Source organism: Cucurbita maxima, unplaced genomic scaffold (assembly GCF_002738345.1).
Source record: "Cucurbita maxima cultivar Rimu unplaced genomic scaffold, Cmax_1.0 Cma_Scf00010, whole genome shotgun sequence".
NCBI classification, from domain to species: domain Eukaryota; kingdom Viridiplantae; phylum Streptophyta; class Magnoliopsida; order Cucurbitales; family Cucurbitaceae; genus Cucurbita; species Cucurbita maxima.
In genome coordinates this window covers 4,479,094-4,495,516 of record NW_019272026.1, presented here as the reverse complement: position 1 = coordinate 4,495,516, position 16,423 = coordinate 4,479,094, and the positions used below count along the sequence as shown (strand labels likewise).

Sequence of the window (16,423 nt, the reverse complement as noted above, 5' to 3'; positions counted from 1 at the left end):
CAATACATGTACTCTTTACCAGATTATGCATTCATACCACAAGACTTTACAACTCAAGGTGCGTTTTTTATACCCATCATGAATATATAGAAGACAATTAATCGACGGGTTAACCAATCTAGGGTTCGGTCAAGAGCTAAAGCTTGCTTTCTTCCATGTCCCACCTCTGACTTTTTCTCGACCATTTAATCTACTTTATAGAGTCTAATAGTACATCATAAAATATTCTATTTGTTCCAAATTTAACATCAAATTTTAGTAAGATGTTAACAAGTTTAATTAAATGTTGGGAAAAGGTCAAATAAATGAAAAAGATGCACTCAAAATTCTTCAAAATGTATTTATGAATAAACTTTTTATTTATTTATTTATTTATTTATTTATTTTAAAAGTCTAGAAGGAAGCCATGGATACCAAAGGCATTACCTTTTATTGGCTCAAATGTCAAGTTTGGACAAAACTAAACTTCAATATTCAGTAACCTCCAATTCTCTTTTTGCCCTTTTCCTTTTCCATTTTTTAAATGCTTTATTATTTTACAATCTCATTTATAAAAATGGATTTCTTCCTATGTTATTTATTCAAGCCATTTTCCTTATTTAAAATATATATATATATATATATATATATATATATTTGCCTTAAAAAGCATTTAGTTTTTTGAAGTGTTTATTGTTGGATGATGAAAGTCCCACATCGGTTAATTTAGGGAATGATCATGGGTTTATAATCTAAGAATACACTCTCCATTGGTATGAGGCCTTTTGGGAAGCCCAAAGCAAAGCCATGAGAGCTTATGCTCAAAGTGGACAATATCATACCATTGTGGAGAGTCGTGTTCGTCTAACATAGTATCAGAGCCATGCCCTAAACTTAGCCGTGCCAATAGATTGACAAATTCTTAAATGTCGAACAAAGGAGTCAAGCCTCCTCGAAGGTACGAAGGCAGTCAAAAATGACTAAGACTCCAAAGGAGTCGAGCCTCGATTAAGGGGAGGCGTGCTTTGTTCGAGGGGAGGTGTTGGATGATGAAAGTCCCACATCGGTTTTTAGACTTTTTTTTTTTTTATTATTAGTTTTTAGAAACGGTTATACATTTCTTATTTTTCTTAAATTTTGGAAAATAATAAATGGGTGTTTTAATCTTTAAACTTGACAGATAATAATAATATCTAAAGAAGCATAGTTTGAATTTTATTCCTTGAAAATAGTATTATTTTTTCCTTTAAGAAAAGGTTGATTTTGGAAGAAAAATCCAAATAATAAAGGGAGCATTGATATCATCTCTGTTTCACGGTTGTGTGTGTGGTGGCTATATATCATTTTCGTCGTCACCAAACTTGGCATAATTCCAAACACTGTCTTTTCCTTTTTATTTGTATCTTCCTTCCACAGAATGTTCATGGACGACACGAGCGAATCCAAGCCCCTAACCTCACAGCACAGACAAGATCACCACCATGACGAAGACGGACACGAAAACGAAGCAGAGGAAGCTCTCTCCTTCTCCGATCTTCCACTCGACAAACAAAAATCCGACGGCCACACTCCGGAGAGCTTCCGCAAGAATCCACGTAGGTCCTCCTCCGAGCCTCTGGATCTCTTTGAATTCTTCAGTGCTGGATTTATCACCTCTGAGATTTCTCCGGCCGAGGATTTGATCTTCTGCGGCAGGTTGCTTCCTCTCAATGACCTTTCTCAGCTTACTACTAGTACTAATCGTACAGCCGACAAGAGTTTCTGGAAGGATGAGAGTCGAAAACAGACTGTCTTTCGAAAGCGCTCTGAGTCATTGTCTGGATTGCAGAGCTCTGTTTCTCGATCGAACACTGCGAAGATCAATCTCAAGCGGAATAGCCGATCGCTCGATTACCGCAAGCTCTATCGCCAAGCGAATTCGATTTTCTCACCGACGGCTGAAATCGATCGTAATTGTTCGATCAAGGCCGGATTGAAGCCTGATCCACTGAACAAAAAGGCTTCGTCAAAGCCGCGGTGGTACTTGCTAATGTTCGGAATGGTGAAGTTTCCAGCGGAGATGGACCTCAGCGACATTAAGAGCAGACAAGTCCGCCGAAGTTCGTCGGCACTCTTTCCGGCGAGCGAGAGTAAAGGTAAATATCACTGCAATAATCGAAGCTCCGGCGAAGCGACTTGGAGGATCCTTAGGGCGCTTAGCTGCAAGAACTACGCTAGTGTAGATGTAACGGCGTCGTTAACTGCCTAAGGTACGTTTCACGTGGATAGCACGTGACTAGCGGTTACATTCCCGTTTCGTACTATATTGCCCCCCATTGATGCTGTGACATTCCAGGACCACGAGAAGGTCAGTATGGGAAATTGAAATTAAAATGAAAAATATCATACGCTTCACGTCCAAGGGAAGGGTAGTGTACAGTGGCGGAGCGTGGGCGATGATGGTGCGTTCTCTTTGCAATCTTTATTTTTATTTTATGTTTATTTTGAAAAAAAAAAAAAAAAAATGGTTTGAGATGAATGAGATTCACGGGAATCATATTTATATTTATATTTATATTTATTAGAATTCTGTGAAATATTCTTTTAAAATCAATATTTTCCTCATAGAAGTTTGCGTTTTCTTAGTAAATGCACTTCACCTTTGAAAACGACCCACACACAATTTATGCCTTCTGCATTTATTACCCTTTTATTTGTCGTTCCATTTAGGTAATCTTCTTCATTTATGTAATGTATATATCATTTAAAAGAATCATTCTAAAAATGCTTTTAATCACGTCAGCTTTTCTTTGCACTTCACACTTTAGCAGAGATAGTAAGGCTCCTCCAGCCCATTATAATAGTGTTCAAAGCTGTTCATATTTTAATTGCATGTCCAAAAAGTGGCCTCAGGAAACTTGTATGTTGGGGAAGATTCATGATTATATATGCCAAACATATTTCATCCACGCCGATGTTGATGTCAACTAGACAACATGATAGGTCCCCTCCATCCAAGCCTCTTCTTGCGTCCAATAATTCCCTATATACATAATGTCAATTCTGACATTAAAATGTATTGTAGCGTAGAAAGGAATTTTAGGGTCCTCACTCTTGAGCAAATCATTTCTTTCATATTATGATGCCAATACAATTATGGCTTCGGAGTCTCATGGAAAGGAGAATCTTTTCCAACACATAATTTCAAGTTTCAAGAAACATAAGTGAGACTTTTTGGATAAAGAAATAACAATAATAAAAAGTTCACCTTCCCCATCCAATCTAATCAACCCATTAGTTGATGACATAAACCTTTTATCTAGATCTAAACTGTCAGTAGGATTTTGATGGTTATCCAAGCACATTAAATTAAATTCTCTCTCGACCATACAAATTATACCGATAACTCAACAGGGGGAAAGAACATAGAACTCGCGCTTAACTACATTAAGCTTTCGCTACTGCCTTTTAAAAAAATGGCAAAACCATCTACCAACCAATGCAATGAAGAAGTTTATAGACATGCAAAGTACAGGCAGCAGCTTAACCTCGATAAATGGAGAGTTTAGACTTTTTTTTCCTTCTCCACTTGATGCACTTGATTGTTATCTTTCCTTGGGTTCATATCATAATCATGAGACTAGATAGTTGGATGTCTAAGATGAGGCAAATCTAGGCAAGTACCGAGGCCAGGAACAAGATTTCTACGACATCCAATCTACCAAACGAATCTAAAAAAATGCATACCTCACTTAGAAAACGAGGAAAGAAAAGCATACCTTCAAGGCTTCATCAGTTGCATGTATAGACACCAGACTCAAACTTGTGATCTGTCTCGTAGAAATCCGTCTTACCCTCAGCAGCCGGCCGTAAGGAAATCCCAGAAAGTGTTCTATAACTCTGAACCGAAAATTTCACATAACCAACCACTTCAAGCTCTTCTCCATCATCTTCCTCGTTCCTATCCACAGGCATCCTTGCTCTCAATCGACCAGGAGCACCTTTCAAAGGAATCTCCGTGACATGCCATTTCAATTCCTTTTCGGACCTATTCAATACAGCTTTTGGAGACACCTTTAACAATGAAGGATCAACCGGTAGTTTTAGAGTAAAAGTCACGTCTTTCAAAGGTAGTGGCAAGTCAGGGTCCACAACGTATTGAACCATCACGGAAAGTAGAGTCCCGCTGTGACGTTGCATGAGACGAACTCTCAAAGGCAATGGGGTTAATCTAGGTAGTAGACTGTATTTGATAATTGGTATGGGTTCCTTTGAAGGCGCTGTTCTCAAGTGAAACATTCCATTTCCAAGGCTGCTAACACTAGAACTCTGCACCACAAATCTCTTAACTGGAGCTGTATCCTCCACACGAAATGAAAACTCTGTCTCTTTGTCATCCGATGTTTTGGGTGGCAAAGTTTTCAAATATACAACCCCCATCATTCCTACTCTTGCCAGCAGCGATTCTCTGAACTCCGCACTAATCTGTTCTATGATATACATTTCGGGACCCTTCATTTCAGTCTTGGTAACCAAGCTATCGAGTGGAGTTCCTGCACCACTAGCATCCCCAACAGCCGCTTTGGTTCCATCACTTTGTCCGGTCTGCAAGAGTTCCAATCCACCAAGGCCTTCTGATTTTTTAACCTTTTCAGGACCCACGAACTCAGATGGATCCAATCCTCCACCCCAAGCATCGCTGAAGCCCTCAAAAGTTTCTTCCATTGTAGCATGATCAGTACTGAATTCTATACCACCATAGTTTCCTTCGAATCCCTCCACACCAATACGTGTTGATTGGGTAGCTTCTGCAGGTGGCAATGTTGGCACCTCAAGACCCGCCAATACCATAGTCAAATCCGTGGCAGAAGGGTCCTTGTTTCTCTTGAACCCACTTATGAGCTCTTCAGGCTTGTTAATCATGTCACTTGCTGCAAATGGATCCTGCTCAATGGCGGGTTCCTCAGTCTTCTGTTGCAGCTGATCCTGTTGCTCATTCACAGTTTGAGTGGCAGGAGCAAGGGATGAAGCTATTTCGTCCCCAGCTTCGAGAGTCTCCGCGGGTAACTCAAATCGCGCATTGGAAAATGCCTGCACATTGGCTTCATGTTCAGTTGAGTGAATCTCCATGGTATTCCAACGGTCAGCCCCTCGAATCTTACTCTCTGTATCCAGAGCCGAATGAACCATTTTCGCAATACCATCGCCGTGCATCGAAGCGAGCATTGCCGCAAGCCGAATATTGCTGACACCTCTTAGAACAATATCCAACGCCATGTAAATCTCGGCGTATTTCCGGCTAAGCTTCTCCGGCGTGACATCAACACCACGACAGGCCGTAACAGTGACATTAACGGCTTGGTTTACGATATGGATACACTCAAAAACATTAACAGAATTATCTTGATCAGCAGTGGTAATCCCAAGGACATAGATGCCATTGACAAGGCGATAGACAACTCGGTAACGGCTCTCCACACCAACAATAACCTGACCATTAGAGGCGGCCAAAGGATGATCACCAAGGGAGGCAATAGAATCGGCGAGCGAGGAATCATCACCAAGGACGGTCGATGCGTTGTGGCTGTGGTGCTTGGTGGCAGCGAAGGCCAAACGTGTCTGGCGGAAGGCGGATAGGGCAACTAGCGCTCGCGGGGGAGGGAACCACTCACGAGTTTGAAGGAGGATATCAGGTCCATTAGCAGGTTGCAGAGCAAGGGCTAAACAGGACATGGCGGAATAATGGATCCAGATCTGACTGCAATAAGGGGGATTGGAATTCTCTGGTCCTACGGCTTTGAAGTCGAATTTGGGAACAGAAATGAAATTGATAGAGATGATCTTCAATTCCGGCTTCTTCAAGGTTCTGGAATCTTGTCCCGACGGAGGGAGGATGAAAGATCGCAGTTGGCGACGAGTCGACGAGTGAGGACTCGGAAATAAAATACAAATAATCAATAGAAATGGTTTTAATTCGATAAAATTTAATAAACAGACAATTATTTAATACAAATCGAAACTACAGCCCAAGCCCAATCCAAAGTTCCCTAAATTGAGAGATGGGCCTGATTGGGCCTACCCGTATTTGCCAGAAACAAAACACAATTCTATTTATTGTTTTTCTTTTATTAAAAAATAAGAAACAAAAATTACGAAATAAAACATGTAAATGTTATATAAAGCTGGTCTTAATGAAAGGGAGAGTTTTGATGGTGATTTTAGGGTGTGGGTTTGTGTCAACCGCAGGTGGGGTTAGCGAGAGAATGGGTTGACAGTAATAATAGGGCATAGATTCAACCAAGGATGGCTGGCTTTGGATGTTGGGGAAAGAGAGGAAATGGGTCATAATGGTGGGTCTCTCAAACAGTTTAGTGGCTGCCCACAAGGTGTTTGATTTAATGTCTGAATGAAAAAGAAGGGTATTTATGCATTGTGCGTCGTTGACACATTTCGAAGTAGGCGTTGTTGTTACCAGCAACGTGGCTTCCGCTATGTCGCATTCATTTGTATGAACGATGGTCGTTTGCCACTCAAAGTGCAAGTGTAAACTCGCAACACTCCCCACTCGAAGTGTAAGATGAATGGAATATTATAACTCTCCTAAACCCTAAACCCGTTTAGGCCGATATAAATTCACATGCATTTAGAGAAATGAATAAAGAAATAGGAAAAAAAAAAGGATGGAAAAGACAGAAAAGGGCAGAGATGAGTCAGGTGTCAGTTATCGCCACGTAGACCAAAGATCTACTCAACTCCACCCATCAAATCTTTCCCTTTCCCATAACTCAACGTCAAAATCAACACCTAAGAATTCCTTCCAATAATAATAAATAATTATCTGACTTTCTTCTTTTTCAACCCAAAATCGTAAAAAGACAAAATTACCCCTCCCTCTTCTATCTTATCCATTCACCATGTTTACATCACTCCTCCTTTCCACTCCCTTTTAATTAAACTATTCCTTACTATAATTTAGATTAATTTTGCAACGAGTTCATTTCATTTCATGAATCTAAAATATATATATATATAAAAAAAAAAGAGCATTAAATTCAGAATAATATGAGCAAAAAATTATAGAAGAGTATCAAATTATAGGGACCCCCCACTTCTCACACCTTTGCATTGGGATCCATGTGTTAAAATCACAAACTTCCATTAAATTAGTCAAAATTGCATTATTTTCATACCAAAATGATGACGTAATATAGATTTCATTATTTTAACAATAATGAAGATAAATAATGTTAAGAAGACTGAATTTTTACCATTTTTATTACTCCGAAGTTGTATTGTTGTCGTCTTTTTCATCGTCTTCCTCTGTTTCTTTGCTGCGATCCTCCTCAAATTCAGACGCTTCTTTTGGACTATCCAGAGTTCTCTTCTCCTGTTCTTCTTCTTCTTCCTCTGAACCCATCTCCTTTTTGCTCAATTCTCTACCATTTTGCTCTGCTCTTGATTTCAATGTCTCTAAAAGCTCTGCTAATGCTCTGTTTTTACAGCGGCGGTTCTTTATGAGAAGCTCACTCACATCCGCCGGCGTCGTCTTTGCCTTATCGATTACCTCTTTGATTTCATTCAACACGGTGCAGTCGGATTCATCTTCGCTGTAGTTTAAGTAATTCTTCAGGAGTATCTTCAATGCCGAGAAAGAACAGTAACTCATGAAAATGTGCATATCCATTCTCCCACTTCGAAGCAATGCAGAGTCAAGCTTCTCAATGTGGTTCGTCGTGAACACGAAAATCCGCTCACTGCCACAGCAAGACCACAACCCATCCGTGAAATTCAGCAACCCAGAAAGAGTAATCGAACCGGCACCGGTTTTCTCGCCGGAAATTGAACTGTAACCACCACCGCCGGATCGGATATCCGGCAAATCGAAGTAGCTTCTCGACCCAGAACTCGGATTTTTCTTTTTCCGATCGGTGAGGTTTATGGAGCAATCGATGTCCTCGATGACAATAATGGACTTAGAAGTGGTTTTCATTAGGAGTTTACGGAGTTCAGAATTGTTGTGTACCTCAGTGAGTTCGAGATCGTAAATGTCGTAGCCGAGAAAATTGGCCATAGCAGCGATCATACTGGATTTGCCAGTGCCAGGAGGGCCGTATAAGAGATAACCCCTTTTCCAGGCCCGGCCTGTCTGTTGGTAAAAGCTTTGACCTTTAGCGAAATCTTGAAGATCTTCCATAATTTGTTGCTTCCTAAGTGGGTCCATGGCCAATGTGTCAAATGTGCTAGGGTGTTTAAATGGCACCGATTCCCATGGATTGCCTCTCGAATCCAACGACCCGCCGCGTGAATTCGTGAACAGACGCCGTTCTTGATTTTTCCGGCGGATTTCTTCGGCTCTGTCCATGACAAAATCGAGATATGAATCTAAAATGAGGGGTTTATCTTGTTTTTTTATCCGGAGAGTGAATCCCCTTTTCTCCTCTGGCAGGGGACGCCATAAGTAGCCCTGCGCTTGCCTCTGTGATACGATGTGCTCCCATTGGACAGTGACGCCGTTGAAGGAGTCTCGGATGCAGTCATTGTTGGCAAGGCCGAAGGTGATGGCGCTGGAATTGACGGCGCGCGTGAGGCTCAATCGATTGCCGGAGATGGAGACGGATGAGCTCAAGTAGAGTTGGACGGCGTTGTAGAGCTCGTTGGTGTTGACGCCGTCGATTTCGGTGATGTCGAGGTAAACATAGGAGGAGAAGCATCGGAAGATTTGGGTGAAGAGTTTGAGGGCGGCGAAACGGAGCTCCGGCGGGAAGATTGCTTGGAAGAGAGATTGAGAGAAGGCGAGGAGGCCGAGAAGTGAGGCCATAGTGGACCAATTCTCCTTCATCCTTGACAACGCCGAAAAGGGGTTATCGGAGATGAGAAGAAGGCGTTGGTTCAAGAAAATAAATGGGGAAAAGGGATTTGGTGGAAGGTTTTATAGAGGAGAGAGAAAGGGGGGTTTAGAGAGAGAGTGGGTGGAGGATGTGGGGAATTGGCTGGCTGGGACAAAGGACAAGGGGAAAAACAAATTGGGTTTTTGGAGTTTATTTCATGGGTAGAGGATCATAGATGGCCTACTTTTCAGATATGATCCGTGTTAGATGATGAAAGTTACACCTCGTCTATCTTTATTAGGTGAGACTTTCTATGTTGGGTGAGGCCTTTTGGGAAGCCTAAAGTAAAGTTAATAGAACTTACATTGAAAGTATAGTCACAAGAGCTTACACTGAAATTAGACAATAAAGTAAAAGTCACGAGAGTTTATACTGAAAGTGAACAATAAAGCAAAGTCATGAGTTTCAGTGGACAATAAAGCAAAGTAATGACAGCTCGTCTTAGAGTGGACAATATCATAAATGCATGCATCTTAGAAAAATTAATAGTTTACCCACATAGAATTTGTTATGTCAAAACATAATTAACTATGAAGTTACTATGATTGAGTTAGGATGATAGCATCTTATTGATCTTAGTATAAATTTTCAACTCTTTAAGTATTGATTATATTCTTATGATCGCTCTTGTTCGGATATAATTTCAGTTCATTAATGTATCTATTATTTACTCGAGTGAGTGTTACAATATATGTGGTTATTTAAATCTATAAATTATATTTATTTAAAAGAAAAAAAAAAGATAGAATGGAAGAATGTTTCAAAATTTGTTTTAAAGAGAGGAAAAGCATGAATTTTTTTTAGAAACGAGATAATATTAGTTAAAATTATATTTTTAATAAATAGAAATTTTAAAAAAATGAGAACCTTCTACGGAAGAGGCTATGGTTATAACGACCTGTGTGTGCTGACCTGGACGGCCACGTGTAATATCCTAAGCTGATTGACTGTTGAAAGCATAATTAATTAATTAATGAAATTATTATAAAATTTGAGGGGGTAATTAAAGGAGTTAGGTAGTATGGATGAAGATGAAGATTGATTAGTGGAAAGGTTCAACCACGTCAGTGACTCAATTCTGGTTTTAATTTAACCTAAGATCCATTAACCAATAATATAATGGTTTTTAATAATGACCTATGCGGTTATCTCGAATTAAAAATATAATTTATTTTATTTAAATATGATGGAAAGAAGAAGAAAATAAGAAAAAGGAGGTGAGGCTGACACACAACACAACATAACTGATAGGAATGAATATGGGTTCATGCGATGTCGTCACTTTTGTTTTCTTGTGTTTCTTAAAATAATATTAATTCCATGGTTAAATGGTGGCCTCTTCGTCTTCTTCCTCTGCGTCTGCCTCTGGGGAGTGGCTCTCTGTCCAAAGCAAAGATCCGAATCGTTCGTTCATTTGGGTTCGGACCCAAAATCCACTCTGCTTGTGCTGATAAAATGGGTCAGACGCAGAGGGTGCGCAATGGACCAACAAAGCAACCCTTTTTGGGGTTTGAGTTAAAAACAGGACTTACCTTACCTTGCCTTACCCACCACGTCAAACGCACAGTACACGTAAACCCATCAGAAACAAACAAATTATACGATGCCTTAAATGTGTTGTTGGAAACAACAACGACAACAACAGAGAATCTCTCTCTCTCTATTGATGTTATTAGGAAGCCGAAGCAGAAACAGAGAAACAGAGGAGCAGAGAAGCAGAAGCAGAAGCAGAAGCAGAAGCAGAGCAGTTGTGAATGGTCCTTCTTCCCTAATCTCTACCTCTTCTATCAATTAAATTCGGAAAAAAAGCTGGTTTTATTTAATGTGGAAAGACATCTATGTCCCTCTCTCGACAAATTAAACAGCATCTTAAAATTCAAACTATAATCCTCAATGTTTGTAGATCTCCTCGAATTTGGCTATGCTTCGCTCACTTACAATCACAATTCGGGTCGAAGTCGATTGGTTTGCTCGCACCTGTCATTTTGTAGTTCAACGATATATATTTTCCCCCACCATAATATAAAGTTGGGGATGTTCATGAATGAAGCTGGAGACCAAGAAAAACATTCATAGTGATGCGTCGAGGAGTGTACAATTATACAGAGGAAGAAGCAGATGAACACATTCAATGTTCACATTATTCCCGACACTAGAAAATGAAATTTGAACAATACAAGAATAATACAGAATTTAATGAAATTTCGAGATTCTGAAGCAACCTCAAGGTGGAGAGGACTGTCGGTCTCTTTAGCACTTATGCAATATCAAAGTGAATGGCAAGATGGGACTTGAAAGCAAAATGTGGATCCCTCAATATCCCTTTTTTTTTTTTTTTTTTTTTTTTTTTTGTTGCCAAAATTGGTTCCTCTAATCCTAGTTATGCCTCGAAATAATATCTCATGAATACACGGAAGAAAACCTCCTCTTCCAAACACAAATTGTGAAATTCCATAATGAATACTTGTGGAAAATCATAATGAGACCAAAGTTATGGATGTTCAATTCATTGAAATGACCTTGCTGGTTCCTCAGATCAAGGCTTCAGAGCCATAGCCAGGCCTAGCTTGGGAGATGAATCGATAGCTTTCGGGTCGTACTCAGCTGACAGGGTTACCAGAGATTTAGGCCTCCATTCTCGCTGGTAAAGCATAGCAGCTTTTCCTTTGTCGGAGAAACGTGTTTTTATAAGCGTAACTGGATCCAGGACATGAGAACTTCCGATGGTAAAGGAGTTTTCTAAGGTGGAGAACCTGTGGGTCATTTCGGCAGCTACCATAGTCTCATTACGGGGATCCAATGAATGAATATAAGATGCCTTCAGAGCCCGTCCTCTGTCGGTTCTGCATCAACATCGATAAAATTTTAGTTCAACACTAAAATACAAGATAGAAATAGGGAAATGAAATCAAAGTCATATCGACATCATTTGGAGTAAGAACACCTATAATGAGCTGCAAGGATTAACTAGTTTGTTCACGTGCTAGGAGCCACAATTAGTGATTAAGTAGAACTTACAGTATAAGAGCCGCAGAAAAGTCTGGCTTATTCAAGCTGATTCCAGCATTGTACTTTGTGAATGAAGCAGAAGTAGTATCAAATCCCACATCACCACCTAAACTAAAATTCTTACTACCTATTGCAGCTGAAAATTCCAAAAGTGGACTGGGGTGGAGACCAATACTGGAATCAATGGCTGCATGAGGATGGAAGTACTGAAGATCCAGCTGCAATATGCAGTACATACATAAAGTCATTAGCATGAAATTCCTGTTAGTATTCCGTTTACAGTTAATAAATCAGGTAACTCCAAGTACAGAGATCATATGCAGGATTCCCACAATTCCAAGGTCTAACATTATAAAAAGCTGCAAACATTTTGACAGTGCAGCTATACCCCAGGTAATGTAGGATATGATACTCTGAATCAAGCTTTTCTAACATGTCCAATGATGTTTGAAAGTGAAAAAAAATAACGGCATATCACACTAAATGGATTTTTGCTAGACTGACGTTTAAATGGAGCATGTCAATGATCAGCGAGTACCAGGGACTCAAGACACCAATACTGGACTTCATTACACCAGGAATACATTGAATGAAGGGCATTTTCTTCATCTACATACGTTACTGGAGATTGTCCGACTGATTTTCAATTATCTCAAATTCGAACATCAACAGTCATGATTTTTTTTCTTCTGATGAAAAAAAAGTATCCATACAATTCACGAACCTTGCCAGACTTATGGTCAGGTATTCTGAAGCTAAACGTGGCCTTGGTCGTTGGTAAGATATCAGTCACGGTCACTTTTGTAGAAACCTGAAAAATGTTTAAGTTCAGTAAAATCTTGTTGCCTTTGGCTTTGAACATAACGACTATTTTTCTTGAACAGTGTATATACAGAAAATTTAGCAACTTGAAAAGGCCTCCTAGAAACCGTAGCATAAGCGTATATCTAGAGCTCATAAAAAGTTAGAAAGTAGTCAGAAGGACAAGTTGTTCGTCATTACATTTGAATAAGTATCAATTTTCACATCCACGGTTGTCTTTCCACTCTTGTACAGAGAACTGATATCACCAATAAAAATTTGATCCCGCTTCAATCCTGTAGCAGTTAGTCCCTGCATTATGTAATTCAGTTTGGGAAGATTAGATCAAATAGCCTTGTAGAGTTTGTCAAAGAAAAGTTAAAATTGCATTTAGATAGAAAACCAAATCTTGTCGTCATGCAAAGATATTATATTCCTTGGCATTTTTGGATGAATACTAATGAAAAGAAAACAGCAAATATTACATTGTGATCTCCTTGGCTAGTGTAAAGGTTCTAAAAGGTTAAATCGAAACAAAGGAAAACAAAATAAATATGGAAGAACGAGAACAGATAGGCTAGTGACCTACTTAGGAATGAAGTTCTGTCTAAATATTCAATAGCTATGTTATTTGCTGGATTTAGTTCTAAACAAAGAAAAATGGGAAAAACATAGTCTAAGGTGCGCAAAGGGCTAGAGCAATTTTGTGAGAAAAAATTATCAGTCAAGCGGCTCATGCCACAATCAACTAATATTTCTTACATAAGTTGCCAGAAGACAACAGGAAAAGGATGACTTGAAGGCTTATACAGAACACCAGAACAGTGGTGGTGCATGGATATAGATATATAATGAAACCACTGATCATGAAACAAATATACGGTGTTTTCCATGCCTGATTTATGGAGATAAAACTCTGATAAGAAATTTATAGAATTGGAGTTAATGCCTAGGAAACATAGGTACACATGGAACAAAAAAAAAAAGTTTTCATAAATTTTACTAGTTTGCTAAGTTAACTTGATTTCTATACATTTCAGATACATCGATGAAATCAGGAAACTGCTATCAGTTGCAAATTCACAAAAAAAGAGACACAGTCAATCAAAATAAAGATATTTCAGAATGAAAGTTTTGAAGTTATGAAACATATCAATATCATTGAAAGAGTTAAACTGCTGGATACCACATTTAAAGAATGGGAATATAAGGGTAAAAATAGGGAAGACCATTAATCACGAGAAAAAGAAATAAATTTGAACCAATAATACCATTCCATTGGAGTTCGGTAGTGATAGGGTAAACTTGTGATCGAAGTTGTAATCTTTAGTCAAGAGGTCTGCAAGGTCACCATCATAGTGAAAGTAAGATTTGGAATTTACAACTATGAGTTAGACCATCACACAAGGATCCATGTTTCTCATCAAAGAATTACAGCATATATTTAAGACACTTTTTAAAACATTATTAAGAACAATTTTCATTGAGAAAAACGAAAGAATATTTGGGTACAAATGGGGAAGATCATTTATTGGTGTCATGACTCATGCGAGATATTACGAACCACCAAAACATCTTCTTTGTGAATAGTATGAAAGGATATTAAATGTCATTGAAACAAACCCATTATAAAAAATAAAATAAAAAAATAGGAAAGAAACAAGACACTTCTTTAGAAAAAAATTAATTAGTAGAAATAGAAACTGGTTAACATAAGCCTCTCAGATGCACAAGGAAAAATATCTAAGGTATGTACCTCTGGCCTTTTTGCCGATATCTGAAAATGGTGCTGGAGGACTGCCCATGATTCCACGGAATGGTCAAAGTCTATAAGTTCCTGGATAGAAAGGAAACAATTAAAGGTGTAGTTTTATACCATATTTAGGCCAAGCATAGATATCAAGGAAGAAAAACGGACAAATACTGTGTTAGTCAATATTGATATAGCAGAATAAATATTCAAAGAAAGAAAAAAGGAAATCGACGAAATCAGGTTCAAATTTCCATCTATGTCTGACCTCCTTAAGAAAATCAAAGAAATCACATTGAAGTGAAAAGATGAGAATGAGATACTGGTAGATATAAATGTGTATCAGGTTTATTATAAACTTATAACAATTACAAATGTTACACTTCCATTTTATAATTTCCTTTCCAAGTTGTCTTCTTAGAGTAAAACAACAAGGCTGAATTCCTGTAAGCTCGTGCACAAAGCATTAACCTTCTATACTAGCAACGTAAGGAAGCAACAAGCTGAGGAATAAAAGAAAGACCCAAGGTCTCACATCGTTTTCACCATCCATCAATGAATAACTTTGGATACAGGACACGAGAGAAGCTCTCCGAGCCTATTCCGTGTCAGAACATTTTTATGGAAGCATCCCTAACAAACCCAACAGAACGCAAACTCAAGCAATGGGCATCAGAAAGTGACCTTTGGCCCTTGGGTGATCAGCATGTTTCTTATATGGCTTTTCTTACTATCATTCAAATGTCCCATGAAGTGGCATTTTACGAAGTAACAACGAAATTCCCCATCATGTTTTCTCCCGTAAATTAAGATATTTGAAGTGATGTAATTATTCTTCTCGGAAGGCAATATGACTATAGCATCTTTCAACTTCTAGGAGAAGGAAAATCTAAGAATCGAGGTACAATCAATAGTCTAAACTCTGTATTTCAAAGCATTCAATAGATAAAATGTCGTCTGAAACCTTCGAATCCTTATCATCTCACATAGGCCACTTCGATTTCCAGGACATTGTTGACAAACTAAGGTCCCCCTACCATGCAGAAAGGGAAATGAAATCTCCATTTCGATGTAACGAATCAGCGGTTCTATGCTAAACGACGTTTATCGCTAAACTGAGATCAAATGGTTTGTCAGGATCATAAAAACAAAATAAACGAAAAGGCAGGCTGAAGATCAAACAAAGCGAGGATTACCTTTAACTAAGAAGAAAGAAATGAGGCAATACGCAAGCTAAACGTCATGCTTAAGAAAAAGATTAGCAATTAGGTCGCTAAAGGGCCATTGATTTCCCAGTATAATCATGCAAACTCGAATCAGCTAAGCCGGTAGAGGATTTGAACACCAATATATCGGAAAATAGTAAACAAAATGACATACCCGCTGCGAATTAATCCAAAAGGTTTCGAAGCAGGAATCGCCGACAAGCCCCGAGTCCTGAAAGCCCTAGAGAATGATGATATCACCACACTGTATCGAGCGATGGGCAACGAGGAGGATGCCAGGTTGGCGCGCGTCCAGGTGACTGCTGCGTCAATTTAGGGTCAATTTGAGTACTGATTGCATCGCCACTATAATGCCACGTTGCACCCATTTACGTCTTGATTGGTTGATGTGAAACGCAAGCGCTGAATTGGCATTTTTTAATTTGTCTGTGTTGTAATATGCGTCACCGACCGGTTACTTTACCTGTCATGAAACTTACGATACTGGCTAAGCGGCTCGGCTATTAGCCAAGTTAAGTTTCTTCTTTCTTAAACCACACGAGGGAGTAGTGATTTACATAACCTCTTCACAAAGGTTGAACACAAATATTTAGGTTTCAATTTTGTAAAATATAGAATTAATATTTTTAAAGAAAAAGATGAAAGGTATTTTCAAAAAAAAAAAAATGTATATATTTATGTATATTATTATTATTATTATTCTTTACATGTTCTTTTTATAGTATAATATAAACATTGATTCAGTTCTTATGTCATAGTCAAATTTGTGAGCACGTCCAATATGGATAAAA

General features: G+C 38.7%; 4 protein-coding genes across 8 annotated transcripts; 1 reads left to right on the top strand and 3 right to left on the bottom strand.

Moving 5' to 3' along the window:
• Window positions 1-1,291: 1,291 nt before the first annotated feature.
• Window positions 1,292-3,160, top strand: LOC111485063. Of its 3 annotated transcripts, none has more exons than XR_002718617.1 (2): window positions 1,292-2,420; window positions 2,872-3,160. XR_002718617.1 is itself a non-coding variant. In XM_023131754.1 (2 exons), the coding sequence occupies exon 1, from the start codon at window positions 1,397-1,399 to the stop codon at window positions 2,225-2,227; it is 831 nt and encodes a 276-aa protein (XP_022987522.1). In that variant the 5' UTR covers window positions 1,293-1,396; the 3' UTR covers window position 2,228; window positions 2,315-2,755. The 3 variants fall into 3 exon arrangements, 1 of the variants encoding a protein (XP_022987522.1); XR_002718616.1 differs by having other exon boundaries at window positions 2,863-3,160; XM_023131754.1 differs by lacking the exon at window positions 2,872-3,160 and having other exon boundaries at window positions 1,293-2,228; window positions 2,315-2,755.
• Window positions 2,825-5,885, bottom strand: LOC111485062. Its single transcript, XM_023131753.1, has 2 exons — window positions 3,738-5,885; window positions 2,825-3,001 (listed from the first exon to the last, which is right to left on the bottom strand). The coding sequence occupies exon 1, from the start codon at window positions 5,689-5,691 to the stop codon at window positions 3,751-3,753; it is 1,941 nt and encodes a 646-aa protein (XP_022987521.1). The 5' UTR covers window positions 5,692-5,885; the 3' UTR covers window positions 2,825-3,001; window positions 3,738-3,750.
• A 1,210-nt stretch (window positions 5,886-7,095) lies between these two features.
• Window positions 7,096-8,922, bottom strand: LOC111484946 (AAA-ATPase At5g57480-like). Its single transcript, XM_023131601.1, has one exon. It carries the CDS (start codon window positions 8,795-8,797, stop codon window positions 7,235-7,237), a length of 1,563 nt encoding a protein of 520 aa, XP_022987369.1. The 5' UTR covers window positions 8,798-8,922; the 3' UTR covers window positions 7,096-7,234.
• A 1,975-nt stretch (window positions 8,923-10,897) lies between these two features.
• LOC111484947 (mitochondrial outer membrane protein porin 4) lies at window positions 10,898-15,939 on the bottom strand. Of its 3 annotated transcripts, none has more exons than XM_023131602.1 (7): window positions 15,787-15,939; window positions 14,413-14,493; window positions 13,928-13,995; window positions 12,858-12,968; window positions 12,580-12,666; window positions 11,865-12,073; window positions 10,898-11,689 (listed from the first exon to the last, which is right to left on the bottom strand). In XM_023131602.1, exons 2-7 carry the CDS (start codon window positions 14,459-14,461, stop codon window positions 11,383-11,385), a joined length of 831 nt encoding a protein of 276 aa, XP_022987370.1. In that variant the 5' UTR covers window positions 14,462-14,493; window positions 15,787-15,939; the 3' UTR covers window positions 10,898-11,382. The 3 variants fall into 3 exon arrangements, with proteins under 3 accessions (XP_022987370.1, XP_022987373.1, XP_022987372.1); XM_023131605.1 differs by lacking the exon at window positions 15,787-15,939 and adding an exon at window positions 15,603-15,756; XM_023131604.1 differs by lacking the exon at window positions 15,787-15,939 and adding an exon at window positions 14,942-15,575.
• Between the last annotated feature and the right edge of the window lie 484 nt (window positions 15,940-16,423).